General features: G+C 36.2%; 4 protein-coding genes and 1 pseudogene across 5 annotated transcripts; 1 reads left to right on the top strand and 4 right to left on the bottom strand.

The window, feature by feature from the left end:
- Positions 1-147: 147 nt before the first annotated feature.
- LOC102605841 (probable flavin-containing monooxygenase 1) lies at positions 148-2,183 on the top strand. The gene is made up of 5 exons (XM_006364472.2): positions 148-600; positions 675-912; positions 986-1,161; positions 1,245-1,606; positions 1,690-2,183. Exons 1-5 carry the CDS (start codon positions 172-174, stop codon positions 2,033-2,035), a joined length of 1,551 nt encoding a protein of 516 aa, XP_006364534.1. The 5' UTR covers positions 148-171; the 3' UTR covers positions 2,036-2,183.
- A 272-nt stretch (positions 2,184-2,455) lies between these two features.
- Positions 2,456-10,870, bottom strand: LOC102604703 (protein DETOXIFICATION 45, chloroplastic). Of its 2 annotated transcripts, none has more exons than XM_006364468.2 (15): positions 10,690-10,870; positions 9,313-9,710; positions 8,294-8,481; positions 7,489-7,632; positions 7,181-7,347; positions 6,240-6,375; positions 5,434-5,530; positions 5,206-5,306; positions 4,873-5,036; positions 4,479-4,550; positions 4,271-4,387; positions 4,014-4,109; positions 3,808-3,929; positions 3,395-3,476; positions 2,456-2,868 (listed from the first exon to the last, which is right to left on the bottom strand). In XM_006364468.2, exons 2-15 carry the CDS (start codon positions 9,663-9,665, stop codon positions 2,857-2,859), a joined length of 1,851 nt encoding a protein of 616 aa, XP_006364530.1. In that variant the 5' UTR covers positions 9,666-9,710; positions 10,690-10,870; the 3' UTR covers positions 2,456-2,856. The 2 variants fall into 2 exon arrangements, with proteins under 2 accessions (XP_006364530.1, XP_006364532.1); XM_006364470.2 differs by having other exon boundaries at positions 3,419-3,476.
- A 2,066-nt stretch (positions 10,871-12,936) lies between these two features.
- On the bottom strand, positions 12,937-15,094 carry EI1 (Erwinia induced protein 1). Its single transcript, NM_001288550.1, is given in 4 exon segments — positions 12,937-13,046; positions 13,134-13,324; positions 13,408-13,528; positions 14,455-15,094. Coding segments are annotated over 4 exon segments (1,062 nt in total).
- A 1,894-nt stretch (positions 15,095-16,988) lies between these two features.
- On the bottom strand, positions 16,989-21,227 carry LOC102580599 (glycerol-3-phosphate acyltransferase 3-like; annotated as a pseudogene).
- On the bottom strand, positions 20,349-22,865 carry LOC102604036 (uncharacterized). Its single transcript, XM_006364466.2, has 6 exons — positions 22,669-22,865; positions 22,543-22,590; positions 22,187-22,296; positions 21,925-22,024; positions 21,457-21,610; positions 20,349-20,420 (listed from the first exon to the last, which is right to left on the bottom strand). Exons 1-5 carry the CDS (start codon positions 22,753-22,755, stop codon positions 21,596-21,598), a joined length of 360 nt encoding a protein of 119 aa, XP_006364528.1. The 5' UTR covers positions 22,756-22,865; the 3' UTR covers positions 20,349-20,420; positions 21,457-21,595.
- Positions 22,866-23,048: the final 183 nt, after the last annotated feature.

Raw genomic sequence — 23,048 nt, 5'->3', positions numbered from 1 at the left:
AAAGCCAAAATAACAAAAATAAGCCAAAAGCCATAAGCCAAAAGCCAATCCAAACAGGCCCTAAGAAGTGAATGAAATCATGATGGGGCCAGTAGTGTTATAAATAGTGTAAATGGTATTCCAAAAAATGAACATTCAATCGGCACATTTATATTAGTGAGAGAGAAGAGAATGGCAAATTGTGATGGGAGAAGGAAGGAGGTGATAGCAATAATTGGAGGTGGAATCAGCGGCCTCTTGGCCTGCAAATATGCAATTTCCAAAGGATTTGATCCAATTGTTTTCGAGTCAGAAAGTAGCATTGGAGGTGTTTGGAGTAAGACTATTGAGAGCACTAAACTGCAGACACCAAAACCCCTTTACCAATTCTCTGATTTCCCCTGGCCTGATTCCGTAACGGAAGTGTTCCCCGATCAACACACCGTGTTGGAGTACATTGAATCGTATGCACGTCACTTTGATTTGGTGAGACACATTCAGTTCAATAACAAAGTATTGAGCCTTAGCTATGAAGGCGATGGTGACTCATCAACCGGAGAATGGATGTCTAAAGGCAAATGGAACGTTACTGTACAACACACTCCAACCCTATCCATAAAGGTAACCACTACTAATCAAACTTAAATTTCAAAACATAATTAATACGCATCCCTCTGATTACTCAATGTATGCAGGTATACCAAGTTGATTATGTAGTAGTTTGTGTGGGAAAGTTCAGTCAAGTCCCAAACATACCCGAATTCCCTGAAAACAAAGGTCCTGAAGCTTTTGAAGGCAAAGTAATTCATTCAATGGATTATTCAAAGATGGACTCCACAACTGCAACCGACTTTGTCAAAGGAAAACATGTAGCCGTCGTTGGATTCCAAAAATCAGGACTGGACATTGCCATGGAATCCTCCACAGTAAATGGTAGTAAGACATGAATTCAGCTTTTGTTTCTTCCATCAACGTAACTCTTAAAGAGTAACAATCAATTTTGCAGGGATTGAACGTCCGTGCACCGTAATAATCAGGACACCACATTGGAACGTTCCTGATTATTTCCCCTGGGGATTCCCAATGGCAAAACTCTATTTGAATAGATTCTCAGAACTTACAGTGCATAAACCCGGTGAAGGCCTTCTTTTATATCTCATTGCTACAATTCTCTCACCTCTGGTAATTCCTCTTATTATCTAATAAAACTCATCTACTACTACAAATATTATTACTCTAATTCATATTATTGATCGATTTTACAGAGGTGGGGCTTCTCAAAGTTTGTGGAAAGCTATATAAAACACAAGCTCAGGCTTTCAAAGCACAGGATGGTTCCAGATCATAGTTTCTTAAATGAATTGAGTGCGTGCTTAATTTCTACAGTGCCTCAGGGCTTCTACGACAGAGTTGAGGAAGGACGTCTCAAACTCAAGAAAGCTAAGAGTTTTGGATTTACTAAACAAGGCATTGTGCTTGAGGGTCAGGCTGAACCCATTAAATCTGACTTAGTCATACTCGCCACAGGCTTCAAGGGAATTGATAAGCTCAAACACATTTTTGAATCACCAAAATATCAGCAACTCATAGCAGGCTCAGACGATTCTGCTGCAGTTCCCCTCTATAGGTCAGTAATACATAAAACAACACTTGCTGTGAAAATGATATATACTTGTTGTGTTAAATAATTATAATCTGACTTATTATCAGGGAATGCATTCATCCCCAAATTCCACAACTGGCAATTATTGGATTCTCAGAAAGCATAGCAAATCTATACACCTCAGAAATAAGGTGCCGATGGCTGACAGAGCTTCTTGATGGAAAATTCAAGCTGCCTAGCATAAAGATGATGGAGAAAGACATAGCGGAATGGGATAAATATAAGAAGAGATACTCAAAGAAGTACTACAGGAAATCATGCATCGGTGCACTGCATATTTGGCACAACGACCAACTCTGCAAGGACATGGGCTGGAATCCTAAGAGGAAAAAGGGTCTTTGGGCTGAGTGGTTTGAACCTTACGGACCAATGGATTACACAGGCCCAATATAAGATCAGCACCCAACTTCCCCTTCCTGGGCTTTCTCTTTTGTGTTTTTACTTCTTCCTCACCGTTGTTTTACCGTCTTAAAAGTGTGATTTGTCATTTCTCATTGAAAATAATAATTCCACCCACCAAAGCCAGCTTGACATTCATTCATGCTGTGTTCCTTTTAATCTGGGCTACACTAAAACAAACTTAAGGTAGAATGACAATACAACAGTGTTGTTCTCGCAGGCTTCAATATGATAAGCTGGATATAAAAATCCACAGGTAGGTTAACACAGAGAACCAAACACTACAAAACTCATTGAACACATCCAAATTATTTTTCCCATAGATAGTCATTGAAAGGCGATTCAACATGTATTTTGTGTACAGCAAGTTTGCAAGATCATTAGGGATTGATTGACCTCAAGAAATTCAAGGGATGCTCAAATTAACCTTTTTTATTTCCTTTAGTTCTAGCAAAGCTGACTTCTTAGCCAAGATGCTCAACATTTTGCTCTAAAAGCAAAAAGTTACATGGTACATAAGGAAGTAATGCCGATAAGTATATATATACAGATGTTGCAACTTATGTACATAGGACAGACCAAGCCACAAGGCATTATTGCAGTCATGATGAATCTTCGAACATCCACCACCCCCCAGAAAATAACTTAAGAGGAGGGAATAAAGGAAAAACAATAACTAAGAAAGCAAGTACCCATGGAGGATAGAGACTCAGCAATCCTATTTTCAGAGAAAAAGACAACATCCAAGAAAGTTGAGTTAATCAGGAATATGAAAGGAGGTTTCGTAAGTTTCAAAGGTCTGAAATCTAATCCACTCAACTAATAACCTGAAAGAGAACGCAGAATAAGATAAAGTTAATAAACAGAAAATAACATTTATCAGCTGATTAGCAGCACTGGACTATCTTAAAAATTTTGGATGAATAATATTGGATACAAGGTAAACAAAAAATAAAGAAAGAAAAGGTCAATGGATTATAATGGCATTGTGTAGTTTATAAATGATAAAATAGGTTTGTCCCAGTTAATTAAAAGCATATTATTACTTTACTTGAATATACCAAGTACTCGGTTAAAATTTGGTCATTGTGCGTGGGTAATTATTACATCATCATTCCAGGAATGACAGAAGCAGGATTTTCATTTCTTTAGTGCTAAGATAGCAGACCATCATTTCAAAACTGCATCAGATAAGACAATTGGCTGACATCCCTATATTTTCAGGTTTGTGCTAATTAATTAGTTATGCAACTACTGTAATACAGTACATACAGCGACTGTCATGCAGAGACAACAATGTAGGAATTTGTTATGCGGGGATAAAGAAGTTTCATCAAAATTTTGTTGCTATACCTTCGAAATGAGAATTCTACTAACCATAGCTTCATCTGTGTCACGATGCAGAAACCACCAAGGACTTTTCTTTGACAATAACCTGAACGTAAAAATGCTTTGTGATAAAGCATGTAATATAACTGGAAATTTGAAAATTTCAGTTATCCAAACTACTAACACAAGCAGTGCTCATCTAGAATTCCTGAAACATTATGCATATCTAACATTAACTCATTAAAAACCTCCAATTGATAACAACAGTGTTTATTGCTGAATCAATGGAAAATACCTCACAGAACACAGACAAAGAACAGTACAGATAGCACCAGAAGAATCTAGTCCAGGAAAAAAATGGAACCACAAATGTAATCCCGCAAAAGCAAATTTCTAATTGGCATGCAAAAAGGAGGAAGATGGAGGGTATCCATTACCTGATAAACCCAGCCATCATGCGTAAGCTCATGAAAAGGGTCAATCCCAACCAAACACCACGAAGACCAAGAAGTCTAGGAGCACAAAGCAGAAATGCAGATGATATTGCCCCCACCAACATCTGTATGCCAAAGAAAGAACACGACTTGTGAATATAAATATATATACTTGGTAAGTATTGAATCATAATGCACTACAAGCTTACCATGGAACGAGCTGCGTAAGCGAAGTCTGAAACACCATAATGGAGGCCATCAAAGATAAACGCAAGAGCATTTATTGGTTGACTGGCACTGACAAACTGCAGCAATTTTGCAATTTTACAATTTTAAACTTAGTTTCTGAGCAATAACCAAACTCTTCAGAGAACCATTCGAAGATAAGAACATCTTACTCATAGGTAAATGTAAATCACTGACAAATTAAATTTAACCAAATACTCCCAAAGGTTTAAAGACATACCAATAAACCTGTACTAACCACAGCTAGCACCTCTGTGTCCTTGGTAAATAAAGTAGATAAAGAGCCAAAAGAAACACCTAATGCAACCGCCAAAAACACACCTGCAACTAGCCCTATCTGCAAATTATAGGTCCAAATTCATTATTAGTGTAGAGTGTCTCACAAACTTGCAGAGCTCAACGGCACAAAAAAGAAGGGAAGCACAAACCTTTAGAACATAGTGTGTAATTTCAGTTGCCACCACATAATCGCCTTTTGATAAATAACTAGCAATCAACGTCTGGAAACAAAGTAAAGAGAAGTTGCCTCAAACTGAAAAATTGTGATAAGATGCAAGAGATCAACTATTACTGATCGAATCCTATAATATATCATCTGACATATGGTATTTGAAAGCTTTGAAGCACCAGAAGTAGTTGCCGATTCAAACATGAAGCACACACCATAAACAAAAAAAAAGAATTAGACATAAGCATATGGGATAAATATACATGCACAAAAAGACAGATAGGTTCTGATGTAAGAGGTACATGAGTAAAAGAGAAGTTACAAGTAGAATTAGACCCATAGCGATAAAGAGAATTTCATTTATATCAATTTACCTGTGCAGATGCAGCCAGTGCATCTGTGAGGAGGGAGACAGCTAGCCAAACTTGTAAGCATATTTGGTGAGCCGCCATTGCTACAGCACCTTGACGGGCAGCCATTGATGTAGCAAGTGTCATTGTGAAAAGGACAGAAAGAGTTCTTCCAATGAGAAATCCACCTAAGGCAGCACAAATACAAAATTAGAAGAACCCTTTAACTATCATGAAAAGTATACAGATATGAAATGCAATAAACATCAAGAGATTGTTGTGGCACAAGCACAGAGGTGAGCTTGTTTATCAAATAGAAGGAATCTTGGAATACACATCTCAAGAATAACCACTCACCAGATTTTAAATAGCCACCAAATTGCAGCTCTTCAAATCGTGGAGGTAATATCATTACTCTCTGATTTAAATACCACATCATAGAAAAGGCCACTAGGTATCTAGAAAATTGAAGCTTATAAGTATTTCACCATATAAAGATAAAGAGAATTGATAAAAAGAACAAAAGTATTAGACAGTAGAGAAGAGAAGCAAACATGATTAGAAAGACTAGAGAGAAGTACAAACTGTGAAATGACAGTGGATATGGCAGCTCCGGACACACCCAAGCCGAAATAGTGCATAAGTAAGGGAAACAAAAATATAGCTGCAAAGTTTCCAATGCCTGCATAAATAATATGCTATATCATCACAAAGGTACAACTTTAGCTCCATTAACATATCTAGGAACGATAAAGAATTGCATTTGTAATTACAGCAAATTGCATTTACAGACATCCTTAAGAAGAGGAGGAAAAACTTATCTTTTTGGGCATTTTTCCCGTATAATACTTACACAAGAATCTTTTACACTGTCCAATTATTTATTTAACAATAAACATTGATCAGATAGTATTTCATTATCAAAAAAGCTTTAGATTTTATCCCCTCCGATTTAACTTTTTTATCACAATATTATTATTTTAGGGATCAAACAAAGTTTACATGACTGTAAGTTTATGAGTACATTAAGCATACAAACATATTTTAAAGTAATATATAAATATTATTCTGTAAAAATTTTGGTCCAAAACTGGAGGTGATAAAGGAAATATTTCCATTTTCCACCTTCATCCGTATACACACTGAACAAACTCAAGTGCAAATAAGCAATTAAGTTAAGAATACAGTGATTAGAGGAGAAGATATATATGACTTAGATGACAAAGGTGTTCCAGGTTAATTAGAACGTTATTGAAGGGAACATTGCCTGCCACAAATTTAGGATACCCAAAAGTTGGAATTTCTATGTCAAAACTGCATAAATGAAATCAGCAGAAAGGATATTGGACAAGAACTATTAACACTTAAATAGCCAAGGATCCAAAACTTGCCTAAACAGAAGACTGGAGTCTTTGTATCCTTAAATCCACGGAATATGCCTTGAAGGGCCAAGGAAACTACAAATGCAGGAGCACCAAGAGCACGCACAGCAAGAAATTGTTTTGCTGGAACTCTCATAGGTGAAGTCTACAAACAAAACAATTTTTGTAGTAAGAACTCATAAGAAAATCTTTATGCATGTACACAACAATGTGTGTTTGAAGGGCCTGCATGACGAGAAGAAAATTGTGATAAAATATTTTAGGAAGCCACAAATAACTTTGCTATTTTTCTAACCAAACATCATCTTATAAGTCATCAAGATTTTTCTCCTCCCAATAACCACATGAGAATCTAGTATACGAATTACTAAATAAAATTAGCTAAATAACAAAAAAAAAACTCAAACCACTCAGGTTGGAAACATGAATTACCAAAATGAAAAACTGAGACGACACAACTTAGTCAAACTAAATAGGTTTTATGTTCCTTAAGATGGAATTCACTATATTATTTCACACTATCAGATTATTAGTAGACATCATCAAATTACACAGGTTGATATTGAAGTTGCAGCCTAGCGTAATGATTGCAACTTCACTCCGCACCAAAGTGGTGCGTGCTACCAATTTCATAGTCTCTCTCCATTCACTTCTGTTTTCCCTATTAACAGGCCCATCACTCCGGGAAAAAACGGAAAAAGTAGAATTAAAAAGGAGTCAGTAAAACCAAACAGACTCTGTCAGGCAAAAATAAACATAACAATTGTATGAGTTATAAATTAGCCAGGACGAAAATGGTCTCTTGTGACCCTTATTTAAAACTTTTCCTTCTTCAGGATATTATGTGCACTCACGTGCTGAATACATACTTCACACAAATTAAAGCAAGCACAAAAAGAAGGAACTCAAATGAAAGACTGGGAAGTGAGAAAATATATATGCCATCGTACGGATGATATGCCCATTAAACCAAGAAGTAGTTCAGATCCCAACGCCAAAGCCAAAGCTTCAATTATGCCGATGCCAACTGCTAAAAATAATGCAGTAGACACAGAAGAGAACTGATGCCTTTCTGCTACCCCAGTGGGAAGTCTACCATCAGTGCCTTTTGCCCCCTCTGCACAACGTATCGACAAATAAGCGTTATAAAAGTCGGAGCATGAGTCCTAAGCCTTTTAGTAGGAACACCAACTCTAGGTCAGTTGAATACCTAAGCAATTATAACAATGAATGAGAAAAAAGTTAACACTCCATTTACCTGACATGTAAACTTTGGTTGCATTCTTGGCGATGTCTTCAGCGACGAAAGATGTAGCAACACTAAGTAGAGGAATATTAAAAAGCTTTGATATAATGTTAAAAATTGATATTGAGACACCAGCTGAAGCTAATTCCACAGAACCTGTAAGGCAGAAATAACTCCAAAGCTTCAAACAGTAGCAGGAAAGAAGAAGGCATATAAAACCAACACTCCCTCCACCCCTTCATGGTACCCCTCATAAAGGAAAATGGGAAAAACCCAAAAAACCCATTTCCAGCTTCACTGGACACGATCAAGAAAATCAAATTCTTTTAAAGAATACAGATAGGGAACATTATGTTTTTCTAGTCTCACGAGCTGAAGGATAGCACACACTTCAAATAGTATACAAACTAAAGTACATCTGGTAGCCACAACAAAATTAGTTAAGTTATCTATGTTAAATCGGTACAAGCATAACCGTTATGCCTACACCATAACAACTAGCTACAGAAACTACTAGTCCTCATTTGATGAACTATCACCATCGACAAATTAAGGGTCATCGTTAATATAAGATCCTAAATTCTCTTCCTTAACGACAAATTGATGCTAGTCATTGACACAAGTTTTCGCACCACCGTTAATATAAGATCCTAAATTCTCTTCCTTAACGACAAATTGATGCTAGTCGTTGACATAAGTTTTCGCACCACCCCCCGAATAGAAATTTTTGTACCAGTTCATCTGTGATCTCAGGAGATTCTAAAATTCAATTAAAGAGTTACATAAAAATGCTGAATGTGCAAAAGTTCCACCTTACCCAGGCGCCCAATATAAGCAGTCTCCATTAACTGTGCCAAAGGGTCAATGGCCTGTCCAGCAATTGCTGGCAAAGACAGCATCACAAGCTCACACCTGACATCCTCAGATTGAGATGAACTTGTAGGAGCCTCTTCTATTGATTCACTTTCGACATTTGTTATAATGGGAACAGTCTCATTCAACTCACTGAAACCAACAAAAGGATTTGAAAAGAAGAAAACTAGATCAGCAAAGGAGGGATGTGGACCAGCAACATAAAAACCATCAAAAAGACAGATCAGTAATGCCACTTTGTCAAGATTTAACCATATAAACGCAATATATATTGTAGCCAGCCGGAATATCCATAAAAAGAATTAACATGTAAACATCAGTATGTAGCGTAGAATATATATTAGGCTCAGTTAAGATCTCTAAGTTTCATCAATGAACCTAACCTCTGCAATAATTACTTTGAAAATGTGTAATGCAGAGACAACAAGTGTGAAGGCTTTATAACTTCAATTTTTTCATAGATGCTAAAGTTCCCAAGCCCAGACAATTAAGCCAACAACTGACTGTCCTTGCCCATTCTAGGAGGGCCTTTAATTGAGATACCAAAGCTAGAAGTACCAAGATCGTGGACAGGTAATAACCCTGTTACAACAATGTTACCGTAAATATTCTGATGCAGGATGGAAGTAAAAGCTCCGCGCTAAATACAATGGAAACAGGAAAGCTTAATAAGCTGTAGGAAAGTACACTTGTTGGCTGCGACCACCGGAAAATATCTAGTGAGAGATTATTTTTTTGTTCTGCCAATTCTAATAAGATCTTACTTCGATAACACTTTATAGTCACAGGAAAAACACTCCAAGTTAGACACAGAGATTGAAGAAGTGACCCTGACAAGGGATTTAGTGAAAACAATGTATGCACATAACGATGGGGAATGACTGCTAGTAGGCCCCTAATCATGTCTGCCTAGCATCAGAAAAAGCTACAATCCAGAAAACTTAAGTAAGATCAGGGTCTTACTCTACTTCTCCACTTGAGCTTGAGAGATCATCTATTCCCTTTACAGCAGTGGTGTCCTGCAAATCAGAAGCTTCCGCACCACTCTCTGAACTGAACTTATTACGGAACCTTAAAGATTTCCGTTTCCTTGGGAAAAGAGCAGGTGAATATGAAAATCTTTTGCTTTTTCCAATCGATAAAGAACAATTGTTGCTACCATAAACATGTTTCAAGCTATTCTGATTGATTCTTGAAAAGGAACTACAACGGCGATTTGAGAATCTTAACGAGCAGCTTTTGGAAATCTCCTCTTTCACTTCTAATTCAGTAAACCCATTATACATCGCCTTACTGGTCAATTGTGCAGCTGCCATTTTTATAAGCTGGTGTCCCTCACTTCATAATCAAAGTAGAAGGACCTGATAGCATACAAAAACTTAAGAATGAATATATTGGAATACAGCAACTGAAGAGAGTAAAAAACATAAAGAAGAGGGAAAAAAATTCAGAAAAACAAGAAACGCTCCCAACTGTTTAATCCTAAAAATGGTACTACTATTTTGTTTACACTTTGTTTGAATGGTTGTTACATATTAAGTCATAATGTAACTATTGTATTGTGTTGTATTGCATCGTATTGTATTATTTTAATGAATAGAACATTTGGACAGATTGTATCGTTCTATGTCGTTACATAATGTCACACATTCATAATTTAAATGATAAACTTACAAAAAAACTAGGGTACGAGGTAAAACAACTATGAAATGTAGGGTAAATGATGAAATGAAATTATTCAATAATAAGTAAAAATAAATAAAAAGAAAATATTATGGTAACGACGCGACCATACTAAATGGATCGTTACACAAAAAAGGCCTTTTCGTTGTTACCTAACAATGGATTAACAATATTGATACAAAAAAATTAAAGTAACAATCAAAACAAACATTGTATAAAAACTAACAATACAATACAATACAATATAATGGGTAACAACCATCCAAAGGAGTGATAAAGTGATTTCCTAGAACAGGACTGATTGTATAGTTGAAGCTATACGGTGTAAAACTCTACGCAAGATGGCAACTTTTTTTTGTTGTTGGATGAATTGTAGACTAGGATGGTATGTTTTGATAAATGTAAGGTGGCAACCTTTTTGTTTGTCTTTGGCGAAATGTAAATTAGGATGTTATCTTCAACAAAATGCAAATATGTTAACCTAAAAATCTGTAATGAAAGGAATAGAGGGAGAAAGAAACCCTCGTATTTGGCAAGCGCTTTCTCGCAGCAATGGTTAATAAAGGTAGGCGGTGATTTGAAGAAAGAGTTAAGCGCAGATGGAATAGAAATAAAAGGGGAATTCAGTTATTGAACAAAGGAAATTGAGTATGATACCTAGTGAAGAGGCTGCCGGCGGTAGAGAAGGGAAGGGCCAAACCAGAATTATACGAAGGAAGAAACAGAGTCGATTAAATCAATTCTGGCCATAACATTCCTCATTTCGCCTTTTCAAACCTTAATATTACTACTTCTAGTGGAGTCCTTACTCAAACCTTCTTTCTTTTACTTTTTTTTGTTGTTAAACGGAACATCATTTTTGTAATAGCATGTTTCCTTTCTAAAATCCGTTTATTTTAAATCATAAGTCTTTTCAAAAAAATATACTCATTTGAGTACTATTTTTTATCACAAGTCTTTTTTATCTTTCAAAGAATAACAATTTGTAGGGTTAGCCTAATTTGACCAAGTTCAAAATTCAAATTTTGGATTTCTCAAGTTAATATTGAATTTGGTACTTCAAATTTTGAATATTCAAAAAAATTATCTTATATGTAAATTCTATTCATTAGACATTAATCTATTGCAAATCATTATCCCAATAGGCACGAATCAAATATATTATCTATTAGTCATTCACTTTTGTCGTCGATATTAGAGTAATAATTTGTAATTTTTTTAGCTTCTGAAATTTCTGAATTGTCATTTTTGTTCACTTGTGTATATTATTATTAGTATATATAAAATTGGTTGGATATAAAAAGTGTTTAATTGATAGTATATATGGTATGGAACAAAATGAAAGATAACATAGGACGGAAATGTTTTGGTGAAATAAAAACAGTAGCATTTCGTTTAGAGAGAAATGAGAAAATAGCAAAAAAGACCTCTAATCTATTACCTAATTTTCAACTACACACTTATGAGTCTTACTACACCTTAAACTATTTTAAAGTAGAGTTATTTGCTCCTTGAATGCTGAGGTGGCAAAAAAAGTATAGTTCACCCTCTTTGAGAGAGTGAGAAGTAAAAATAATAATTAAAATTTTAATTTTTAGATTATTTTTTAGTTTATATTGGTTTTTTGTTTTTTTTAATAAAATTTAAGTTTCCTTTCAGTTTCAATTTATTTTTTCCTTTTACCTTTTTTCTTTTTTATTTCTCTTCACCAGAGCAGTACCGGCGAAAACTCAGCTCCACCACCAAGTCCTTCATCAGCCTCCCACCATTAAGCGGATTTTCATCCTTAAATTACAATTTTTTCACGGTAGATCCATTTGAAAATTTGACAATAGCTTAAAATCAAAATTAAAATCGAAAGTCAAGTGGATCAAATTTTAGTGTCATTAATGGAGAAATTTAGGAACCCTTGAGTGAAATTTATAAGTTCTCTTAGTTATGTTATCCTGACCCAACCATCGTACATAATTATCGCACCGTCAATCGCCATCTACCTCCGCCATGAATCACCGCGTTCATCTTTAAAGTTGCTAAGCTCTCAATAATTTCAACCAAAATTCAAAACCCACATTGAAAAAACAAATTTGAAGTCTCCAAATATTGTTCATCACTAAGCTTCAATGAAACCCATTCATTGCATATCCTACCAAACAAGTAAATCTTTTTACCATTAATCGACCTTTATAAATTCTTTTATTTTATTGAACAAAAATCATGATGACTTTTCAGTTGATGTACAGAAGGTTTATGAAGAAAAATTCACTCAAGGGTTTCTAAGTTTGAGCTTGCTTTGCTTGTTTGAAAAATCATTTCATCAAAGTAAAGAAAAAAAGGGCAAGAAAGGAAAGAGAGGAGAAAGAGAAGAAGGGTAATATAAAAGGAAAAGTAAAATAAAGGAAAAAATAATATTTTTTAAAAGGTAAATTACGTGGCAAGCGCGTGCAACTTAATTTTTTATACAAATTTGGGTGTGAGTTTTTAAGGGGTATTTATTATACTTTTAAAATGTTCAGGAGGTAATAGGACCCCCATAAAGTATAAGTGTGTAATTGAGAATTGGGTAATAGATTAGGGGGCTTTTGGCTATTTTCTCGAGAGAAATTAATTTATTGTTTTTTCATTGACTGAGTATTGAACAAATTTAATACCTTTTCGAAAGACAAGAATCCACCGTGCAAAAGGTGTAGTAAGAATGTGAAAATCTATACTAAAAGACTCTTGTTTGCAGTAGAATCATTAATTTGGACAATCAACCCGACATTGCATTCAGCAAAAGAAATACTTATCAAATTGAACAGTTTAGAATCTGGAAACAAGTAGCGTGTCTAAAGTGGGAAAAGAAGAGATCATGTTCGTGGATGAACTGAAATAAAGCTAAAATGCCTACACCCTTTAAAAGATTTCCTATAACCATGGAGTACTTATGAAACACATAGAGATAGCAGCAACCAGGATGACATTCCATCTCCATCTCCATGTCCCTGGCCTCATTCCGAAAGCGCTATTGTCAGAGGCTGTACCAACAACAAAACATGTCTTAGTTTAGTGCATAATTAGTCTTATCAACCAATTTTAAGTGTGTAACTGAATAAACTAATTACCAGGGCAAGTTAACTGAGTGCTTGTGGTAAAAATGGTCTGGTTGCTGTAACCAGCATAAGCGCAAGATGTGGAATTACACTCTGAAGACGTGGTCACATTCCCAATGTACAAGTTATCTAAACCTTGGCACTGCATTGACGGGCATGTCTTCCAAAGAGATGACTTTATCTGGGATGGTTGGCATTGCAACCTGCAGTAGAAAAGGGATTTTATGATGTGATGCAACAACAAGAGTCGAGTTGTAACACAAACATCATCGGTTCAGCTACTTACGTCCAGTTGCTCGCAGCATCACACTTGCACGTTACACAATTGGCAGCAGTGAAGACATATGTGTCATTTGGCACTAGCAAAGGATAGTCCAGTGAGGCATTGCTCACCGTTGATTGGCAAGCTGCAAATCAAACACTTCTGAATCTTAGTAATCATGGCATAAGCCCAGAAGGTATGAAAATTCCAAAAATATGGTTAATGATGATTTGCACAACTAGATTTAGCGATCTTGATCATCAATCTTCTCTTATCATTTTTATTTTTTTTGAAAATCTGAAAAGAGAAGAACTACAAGGTGTTCCATTCCATAAGGGAAGTGTGTTCCAAATTCCAATCCATGCATTCTTAGGGTAACCAATGTTTAGCATGCCCTAAGGCCATTGAGCTCGGCCACTCAAATACCACAATTAGAGGGTAATCTAGATTTTTTGTAAATTTGATCTCATCAAGCCATAGTTCATTGAATTAAACATGATAAGATGTTAAAAAACCTTCTTCTACCAGAAGCTTTTAACAGTTGTAGGAACGACTACGGATACAAGAATCAATTCAGCAAGTACGAAGTTATGGGAAGCGGTAAAAGAAACTTCTAAACAAGACAATAAGGCAACGCATCTTTTTTCTTCCCCAGCGTACGCACATAATACCTGGCTACCTCCCAACATAACGGATACCGGGACTTTCCCCACTACGGCTGAGGGTAGATGGAAAAAAAATCAGCTCATTATTTTGTCTTGATCAGTCCCACTTCATTGACCTAATAGCCACACGTCCAATAGGGCTACACATAATTTTTATGTTTTAAAGGGGGTTAAACAGATGAAAACATTTAATCCACAGACCTCTTGAACTTTAGAGTCAATGAGCATCTACTGCCTGGGGGATGACTAAGGTGTGCGTGTGGCCACTGCACTGCCTATGTCAATTCAGAGTTTTGAGTCCTGGCAGTTAGGCAATACCCAATTGATTGTCTATTCATAAATTTAGGATAGTGCACTTTTGAGAAAATGAAAAGGCAAATATATATAGGAGTGAGTGAGTAAGTACCTTTAAGGGGAACGTCAAGAACAGCGCCAGCTAAAAGTTGTTTAGGACTTGCTAAACCATTCAACCTCAAAAGGGTTTCCTGAGAGACATTGTACTGCTGAGCAATACCCTCAATGCTGTTGCCACTGCTCACCAATCGACCATAATGAACAACCTTTTCACCATCAATGTCGTCGCAGCTGCAAGGAAGTGGGATCCATAATTTATCCCCGGGTTGTATCAAATTCGGGTTAGAAATATTGTTAACCGTCTGAAGTTCCTGAACAGTGAATAAACCGGCGAAGATGTCGGTAACTATGTGGGATAGGAAGTCGCCGGCGACGACGGTGTAAATGGGGCGTTTGTTGGCTATTCCGGTACCGTTTCTACAGAGACAAGGAAAGGGGATTTTGATGGTTTGATTGGCGGGTAATTTCTGATCAGCAGGGGTATTGACAGGGAAATTGTTGACGCCTAGAAGGGAACGGAGGTTCTTTACGTTGAAGAGTTTCTTGACGGCATTAAAGGTAGTGGCGTTGGGTAAGGTATAGTCAATAATGGCGTCACAAGTTCCGGCGGAGGTGCAACTGAAGGAAGCTTCAGCCGGAGATGAAAGCCAAACAAGGCATAAGATAATAGTCAGACTCGAAAAAGAAACCATTTTTCTCTCTCTCTGTGGAAAAAATGGAGAAGTTACAAAATAATGGCGTTACACATTTGCGTAGTGGAGAGAGGTGTATTATAAGTAGTGAGGGTGGGCCGGGCGAATTAATTAGTGGGATGGTCTGAATATGAGAAAACGGAAAAAGGAAAACAGTTCACGAAAATGGAACTCTTCACTTTAGTCAAAATACTCCCTCCCTCGTCTCAATTTGTTAAATAAGCTTTTTTTAATTATAATTATTTTTAAATCATTTGTAAAATATATGATCAAAATTAAAATTTAAACAATAACACATAAATCAAGATAAAAATACATTTAAGATTGTATGAGGTTGTTTCTACGATATTTTTTTTTCCTATTTTTGGGTCAACAGGGATGTTGATGTATTTAAATTGTAGAAATTCGCATTCTTTGTTACGGGTCAGTTTAGAAGATATATAAGTAATATTCAATTAAAACCTTGTTGGATAGTTCTGATATGGAAAATCCAGAGTCAGTTTGTTAATACTAAAATCTTCAAAATATTCCACATCTTAATCTTTACATTATTTAAAGTTATTCTCTCAAGTGAAAGTTGAATAGTCTCACAACATTAAATACGCTTTTGTTGTACATTTCATTTTACTTTGCATATTCAAAATTAATGGTTCATCATTTAATTTTCTATACTTGATTTGAAATTTATTTATTTTCCATCTCAATTAGTCTCTAGTATAAGCAGCACCCGTAGACTAAGTCAACTAAAATGGAAGAGGGAATTAATTATCAAAATTCAAACAGCCCAAAACCGTTGAACATATATATTATAAAAGTAACGTAAGTGACTCAAAAAGAAGATAATAATAATAATAAATACATCTTCAATAGTGACACGGATCCCAACTTCACGGTGAAAATGAAATTCTAAAAGATGAATAGTCCTAGTATAGTATAGATAGGGTCCCCAAAGTTCAAAATTTTCCCTCAGTCAAAAAGTGTACTATATGGTATCAAATATTTATCTTTAACTTCATATGCAACAACTTTTGGAGGAGAAAAAGGAAAAACACACATTAAAACAAGATCAACATCAAACATGTAAATAGAGAAAAAGGGTTGGAATTATTATATCATAATAATTAGAGGCCAAACATGTGTGAAAAAATTGACCAGCTGACAACCTCTGTTCAGGTTGTTGTTGTCTTGTAATTCATATCATGGGAATTAAAATGATTCTTTTAGGTCTTTGGAATTTGTAAGAAATTCCTTTCTAACGTAAAGGCTGCAGCGATTGTTACTCCAGGCCTTGGGTTTCAAACTTTGGGCAAATAAATATTCCCACCAAAAAGAATCATTAAACTTTGGAAAAACAAACAAACACTTGAGTTGGTAACTCTTTGTCTTAATTTCTTCTGGGATTCCCTAGCCAACAATTAATTTCACAAACGACAATGACTGGGAAAACCACGTGCACAAGAAAACAACAGCCAACATTATTTAGTTTATTCAGCATTCTGCCCGAGTGGTCTGGGCTTGAAACTTTCATATTGGAGGTCTCAATTTTGAAATTCCTTGCCAGCAAAAGCAAGGGGTTTGCTTCTGGATCGAGCTCGTCGCACTGGCTTACCTCTCCTATGTGGTTTGCAAGTTATTGCATAGGAGCGGGGATTTTACCCTATGCGCACCCAAAGGATAGCGACTGCGGGTTTCCTTGTCATAAAAAAAAAATTACCCAAAGATGGAATTTGAACCCATCTGTCCACCATTGGAGAGAGCAGTCATCTCTCTTTTTCACACACACACAGAGTATCTTCTTCATCATGGAAGAGTAACCACAAAATGACAGTCACAAAGTTTAGGATTGCGTGGACATCCAAAACCATAAAGACTAAGCAATGAGCTTCACACACAATTGCTGTCAACTTTCTACTCTTTAACTATGGTTAGAGAAAGTGATGAAACACAAAACGTCAAGCTGACAAGGAAGAATAATATGACAACTATTCCAAATTGAACGGCTCTCAAGCCAAAAGTGAAAATGGAGACAAAAAACATACATCCAATTATCTACTACTCCTCCAGTCGACGCAACACTGATTCTGCAAAATTCTGCTGCCTGGACATACAAACTGTTCACTTCAAACATAGATGCAATTTTAGTATTACTATTGAAAATTCAAACAAAGACAACAATGTCATAGTGGCAGGAGAACTACACAACTTCATTCTACAAAAACAATAGTAGTCAGTAACACCATCAACATAAAAGTTCAAGGGACATCGTATGAGACAGAGAGAGACATTAAATTAGATTTTAGCTTGAAAGAAAAAGAACACACATGCAACATATTTTAAATTAAAAAATACAAAACAATCAAGAAATCAATAAAAGGCAGGTAAAGGATCAGCTCTGTTACTACAAAAAATCAAAGTAATTGTAAACGGCACAAAGTATTAAGTCTAATACTTTTTTGTGTGTGAGCATGTGGGGAGGGGGGATATAGGAAACATACTTCCTCTCTCGATGCTTGGGGCTAGGATGAGAGTATTTCAAATATCCATCCCAAGGAACCATTTTAAGACCTGCTCTAACAGAAATGATGTCCCTCACCCTGAAAAGAGAAAATTGGCAACGATTACCTTCAATACGAGTATTGTCCAAAAATTAATATCTCACATCTGATAAGATAAATGCCCTGTTAGAACCAGTAGTTACTGCTTTCACAACGGAAATTTAACCTCTCTGCAAACTCGATTGGAGTCTCCCCAGGTCTTATGTTCTGAGGCTCCAGGTACCAAACATCACAGACTACAGCCCAAGATGTCATGAGCTGCAAAATGTGCATTGTGAAGGATTGTCTGCAATTAATAGAAGAAAGACAAACTTCAAACTGGAAAGAAGAAAGACTATAACGAGATGAATACCAACAAATAAACCAAATAAGCAATTTGACATTAAGAAATCCTTACTTTCTACTATTCCAAAAGGCGTCAACAAATTTTTTGTTGTACTTGATTGCAACAGGACAAACAGTGCAGCCGAGTTCAAATGCTCCCTATTCATCATGCATGAAAAAGGATAGAGGCATCAAAACCATTACTTAAACACTTGGAAATCCACATAAAAAACCGACTTGTAGTAGCACCCTTTTTGCGTGTGTTCAGTATGGAGGAATTTTTTTTCCACTTTTTCTATGTTCACTGGTCAAAAATTTTGGAAAACATTTACTTTAGAAAAACAAGTTTCTTAAAAATGAGGAAAATGACTTCTCTAGTAGAAATAGGAAAAACAAGTTTCACTAGTGGCATTCTACTTTGATTGTGTCCTCCCCACCCTCCAACACACCTCATCTTCACCCCCACCCCCGTAGCCTCAATCCTCACCACCCCTATCCCCACCTTCCATAGTATTTGTCTAGATTATATACAAATACTTTAGGATACGATTTTTTGCTATGTAACACTAGAAAATAAGTAAGATCCTCACTTATTTTCCTAGAAAATATTTTCCAAGAAAACATTTTCTTCATACCGACCACACCCTAAAGATACTCAAATATATTGAAGATCAGAAATACCATAAAATGTACTTTTCAGTTTCCTCTTTAACCAACGACTCACAATAAAGAATTCCTCATAGTTGAGAGGCGAATATTCGAAAGACCTAAAATTTGGGTCAAGCTAAGCTCAACAATTGAAAACTGTATAAATGAATGAATTCATTGGCCCTACCTTTTTGAACATGACAGTGTAGTGGTTATTTACACAAGTTCCCTCAGGGAATATATGAAGAGGGTCACCCTTCGGGGTGGCCCAGTGATTTGAGCTTGGGACTTCCACGTTGGAGGTCTCAAGTTCGAAACCCCTTGCCAGCGAAAGCAAGGGGTTTGCCTTCTGGGTCAAGCTCGTCGCACCAGGTTTGCCTAGTGCGGGTTACCTCTCCTATGTGGTTTGCGAGCTATTGCATAGGAGCAGGGGTTTTACCCTGTGTGCACCCAAAGGGTAGCGGCTACGGGTTTCCCTTGTCATCAAAAAAAAAAAAAAAATATAAGAAGAGGGTTGTTGTCGGCCCCTTCAACATGTTGCCTCAACCTGAAAATTAAATTATGTAAGAAAAACACTGCAGAGTGAGATGTCTATAATGATTCTTCTGACATTACGAACTTCCGTGCTACAATTTCACGATCCTTGGCTTCTGAGCGGTTCAGATACATCCAACACCTTCTAAAATGGTGCTTTGCAGTAATCCTGCAAATATATTATTTTTAGTGAGAAATTAATATGCGGAAAAGGAGGCATACAAGACCACTTCATAAATTTATCCTTGCAGTTATACAAAAACAAGCTTGCAGCCCAAAGTTCTTAAGTATGTGTGTCATTTCTCTTCTCAAGTGCACTTGACACCCTTCAAGGTGGCAACTGATAATGCAAATGAAGTTGAGCCACATAATTTAAATACTTTGAAACAATCGAATGACACCCCACCATTAATGACAAGGTGAAGGACAGTACAAGAAGTCATACTTGTGTCACCCCTGTTGACCCACTTCAACAGAGATGGGTATAGCTCCCTATACTCCTTAAGGTTTGAACATAAGCAAATGGAATGCTAGAAATCAGAAGTGATTAGACAACCTTTGGCCTAGACTGTATCAGCAGGGTAACTTGTTTTTATAATTGGCATGGTGATTTAATAAGACTGGATGCATACAATATTCTAAGTTTACAGAAATAACCACTTTATCATAACCAGAACTATCTTTAGCTACCAAAATCAGTGAGTTTGGTGGGATGGGTTTTATTCATAAATGGCCGTCCATAACATCAGTTAAATAAATTTAAAATGTGCCGAAGAATGACATGGAGGTCTGTTAGTTTTTAAGGGTATATATGGCCAATGTTATTAACAGCAGGGATATATTTGGGATTATTTGCAAACGGAGGGTAAAATTGCTCCATTTATGATAATTGAGGGGCAATTTGGCCCGTTTTCTTAGTGGTTAATATACACATCTTCATATCAAAGCTTGGCAACTTTTGACAGAGACAAAGTGGACGAGCAAACAATGCCAAATGCTTTAGACCTCTTACCAACCCATCCAGGATGCTTTTGCATGATCACTGCAAATGCAGTCATCTGCTCTAAGATAACGAAATCAATCATTGGCGTGTGATTTGCCACAAAAACCTGTCGATAAAATGCACAAGGCAACTTTAGATGTTTAGAGAAGAAGCAGTTCACATGTAAGATCTCAATTATGGCAGAAGATGTACCTGCTTAGGTCGTATGCTTGGTCGTGGGCCGTGGTATTTGACAACCCCAGTCCAAGATGCAACAAAGAAACTGCATATCAGCTCAAACAGAATCCTCTAAGAAATTTAATCAAAGCAAGGATGCCAGAAACCTTAGTATGTATAGATACTCTTCAAGAGAACAACAAAAGTGCAACATAAGCAAGTCTAGACCTCTTAAATCATAATAGAGAATTTCCAAACAATCGTGCCAATTTATCTTACTCAGGTGGGCCCCAAATTGGATGGGGGTCAAGACACTGTCGGGTGCCAGTGGCTGACTCTCAAGTTGATTTGAATATCTGTTGAGCACTCATTTGAACATTGTATTTCTTATTAGAATATTCTTGTTTTGATTTGAATACTACGTCTTTTGATTATATATAAGAGTACTGGTAGGTTCGGTTTGTTTCCATCATGATTGCTAAAATTTTAGGGATAGTATCCCATAATACATGGTGCCACTAAATACCGAGAATTAGTTTCTAAATAGGGATAGTTTCTCTGTCGCATTCTGTTAGATGATTTTTGTTTTAAGTGTTAACCGGATACTAAGGAAAAGGAAAAAAGGTCAGTTTGGTGGACCAAACAAAGAAAGAAAATCAGACAGAAGCTTAAGCTAAAGAAAAAAGAACTATGGGCATAGTCCATACTGTATCTGAATATCTTTTATGACTAGTTTTGTTTGCAAAAGCTAATGATTGAGACAGATATAGCAGATTCCTTATGTAATGTTTCAATGTGCTTTACCTCATTTTTTATCCAAGATCATACTTGAACATATACACAAATGTGGCAGAACCTGGTCCAGACACAATAAGCAACTTCCAAAGCTAATCAACATAATGAAGCGTTCCATTGCTAATTGTGTTTCCTAATGTCTGCAGCTGTAGTAATTTCTGTTCATACACTGAAATCTCATGCTTGCTTCAATTGTTTGTTTTGGAACATATTCCTATTTCTTGGGAAACTTTATAGCACAAGTTTCAGTAATTTCTATCCATATGCCAAGTTAAAAGAACTAGTCTTTCCATTATCTTCACCAACAGTGTAGTGTAAATAAAGAAGCTTTAACAAGTAGTACAAACCAGTATATAAATGTGAAGCTCTCTCCAAAACCAATTTCAGTATCAACATCTGCTATAATTTGCAGAAGTCTTATGAACTAGATTGATTTCCTCAAAAAGTAGTGTGCCTGCTCTTGTTTGAACCCAATTGTTCAGCATTTCACCAGATAGAGTGCTGAACAACATTGCAGCTAGTTAGTTATAACCATATTTCTTCGAGTAGGCAGTTCATTTTCTATGCACTCTAACCAGTTAATTACGAAGGAATTTTTTTTTTAATCTAAGGAGTTCCTTTTTGTTAAGCGAGTGATGTTTGTCTCGTATCACGAGTTCCTTATAAGATGAATATAATTTTCTCCACGGTAAAGCCAAGGATAAAGGAAAACATTATCATATGTATTGAGAGCAAATGCCAACCAAAGTGCAGTCCTTAACTAAAGCAATTGCAAGAAAAAAAAAATTAAGTAAACTGGATAGCAAGAGAGATACCTCTAGTTTTTTCCTGAACTTATGGTGCCCTTTAAGGAGGAAATGCACCGGGATATAGCAAGAGAGAAATGTTATCCATCCTATTGTCAAGACAAGAACTCTGCAATTGCATTAGAAAGAAAGGATGACAAAAGTGAGCTTTCAATGGGGGTAGTGAACAACTATTGCAATATGGAATAAAGAGTTGCACCTTTTGCAATTATCATAGCCAAGCTGGGTAACTAACAAATGAGAAAAATAAAAGAAACAAAAGAGGGTAAACCTTATGGGGAAAAGAATCTCATATCTAACAACAACCCGCAAGCACCATAAAGGAAACAAGTAAATGTTCCAGTTCCAAGGTTCTGGCGGATTCGACTTGGAGCATCGGGTCTGCAAGAAAAAATGAGAAGGGATATACGTGAAACTGAAAGAGCAAGCTCCAGAATGACAAAATCCAAAGGGTAATATAAGAATTGGCAATTTATCAGTCACATTGGTTACATAATTGACACGTTATGAGAAATGGGTATATGTAAAGTTTCTCAAACAATAAGGGCAATTGTATGCAGAAGAATTCGTAAATTTGCAGTCATGGGTGGGTGTAAAAATGAACGTAGGGAATGAAGAGAAACTGACGTCAATAATGGCACCTGCAGCCTCAGTTAGGGTGGGGGCAAATCGCGCCTGGAATAGAAATTAAGCAAGTTGGAAGATGATGATAAGAAGTAAAGAAAAAAGGAATTAAGAAGATACCGGGTTTACAGTAAGGCCATGGTGGTTCTTGAATGGATTCAGAGCGTAGATAGTCGGGTCCATCCAACTCCAATTCGGAGCTTCAACATTTAACATGCAGTAGTAATTTATCTATCAAAATACAAACAATTGTTGAATCTTTATATATATCCAGGAGGATTTCGCTCACTAGTTTTTCTCACGCAATCCAAACCCTTGACGACACGTCTCCCACCTTTTCTTTTTTATAGTATAGTAATAATATATGCTTGAGAACTTTCCCAACAATTAAGTTATTTTCGAAAACTAAACCATAAGCCAAATTAAAATGAAACCTTTTTGAAAAAAATAGCCGGAATATCTATTTTATTAACAATATAATTAAGTCTATAAGCTTTTAGATTAGATTA

This window comes from Solanum tuberosum, unplaced genomic scaffold, assembly GCF_000226075.1.
Source record: "Solanum tuberosum cultivar DM 1-3 516 R44 unplaced genomic scaffold, SolTub_3.0 scf00500, whole genome shotgun sequence".
Taxonomy (NCBI): Eukaryota; Viridiplantae; Streptophyta; class Magnoliopsida; order Solanales; family Solanaceae; genus Solanum; species Solanum tuberosum.
Note: the sequence above shows the minus strand (reverse complement) of the source record. Positions and strands in the feature narration are given on the sequence as shown.

What these genes read in the sequence shown, in the direction of transcription:
- LOC102604703 (XM_006364468.2), bottom strand. Translation starts at nt 9,665, where the DNA reads ATGGCAGCTGCACAATTGACCAGTAAGGCGATGTATAATGGGTTTACT. An exon ending in AGCTCAAGTGGAGAAGTAGA is followed by an intron (nt 8,482 to 9,312) that starts GTAAGACCCTGA and finishes TGTTGGTTTCAG; the next exon opens with TGAGTTGAATGAGACTGTTC. An exon ending in CTTACGCAGCTCGTTCCATG is followed by an intron (nt 3,930 to 4,013) that starts GTAAGCTTGTAG and finishes TTTGGCATACAG; the next exon opens with ATGTTGGTGGGGGCAATATC.
- LOC102605841 (XM_006364472.2), top strand. Translation starts at nt 172, where the DNA reads ATGGCAAATTGTGATGGGAGAAGGAAGGAGGTGATAGCAATAATTGGA. An exon ending in GGAATCCTCCACAGTAAATG is followed by an intron (nt 913 to 985) that starts GTAGTAAGACAT and finishes TCAATTTTGCAG; the next exon opens with GGATTGAACGTCCGTGCACC. An exon ending in GCTGCAGTTCCCCTCTATAG is followed by an intron (nt 1,607 to 1,689) that starts GTCAGTAATACA and finishes ACTTATTATCAG; the next exon opens with GGAATGCATTCATCCCCAAA.
- LOC102604036 (XM_006364466.2), bottom strand. Translation starts at nt 22,755, where the DNA reads ATGTTAAATGTTGAAGCTCCGAATTGGAGTTGGATGGACCCGACTATC. An exon ending in AGAACCACCATGGCCTTACT is followed by an intron (nt 22,591 to 22,668) that starts GTAAACCCGGTA and finishes TTTCTATTCCAG; the next exon opens with GCGCGATTTGCCCCCACCCT. An exon ending in GAGATTCTTTTCCCCATAAG is followed by an intron (nt 22,025 to 22,186) that starts GTTTACCCTCTT and finishes ATGCAATTGCAG; the next exon opens with AGTTCTTGTCTTGACAATAG.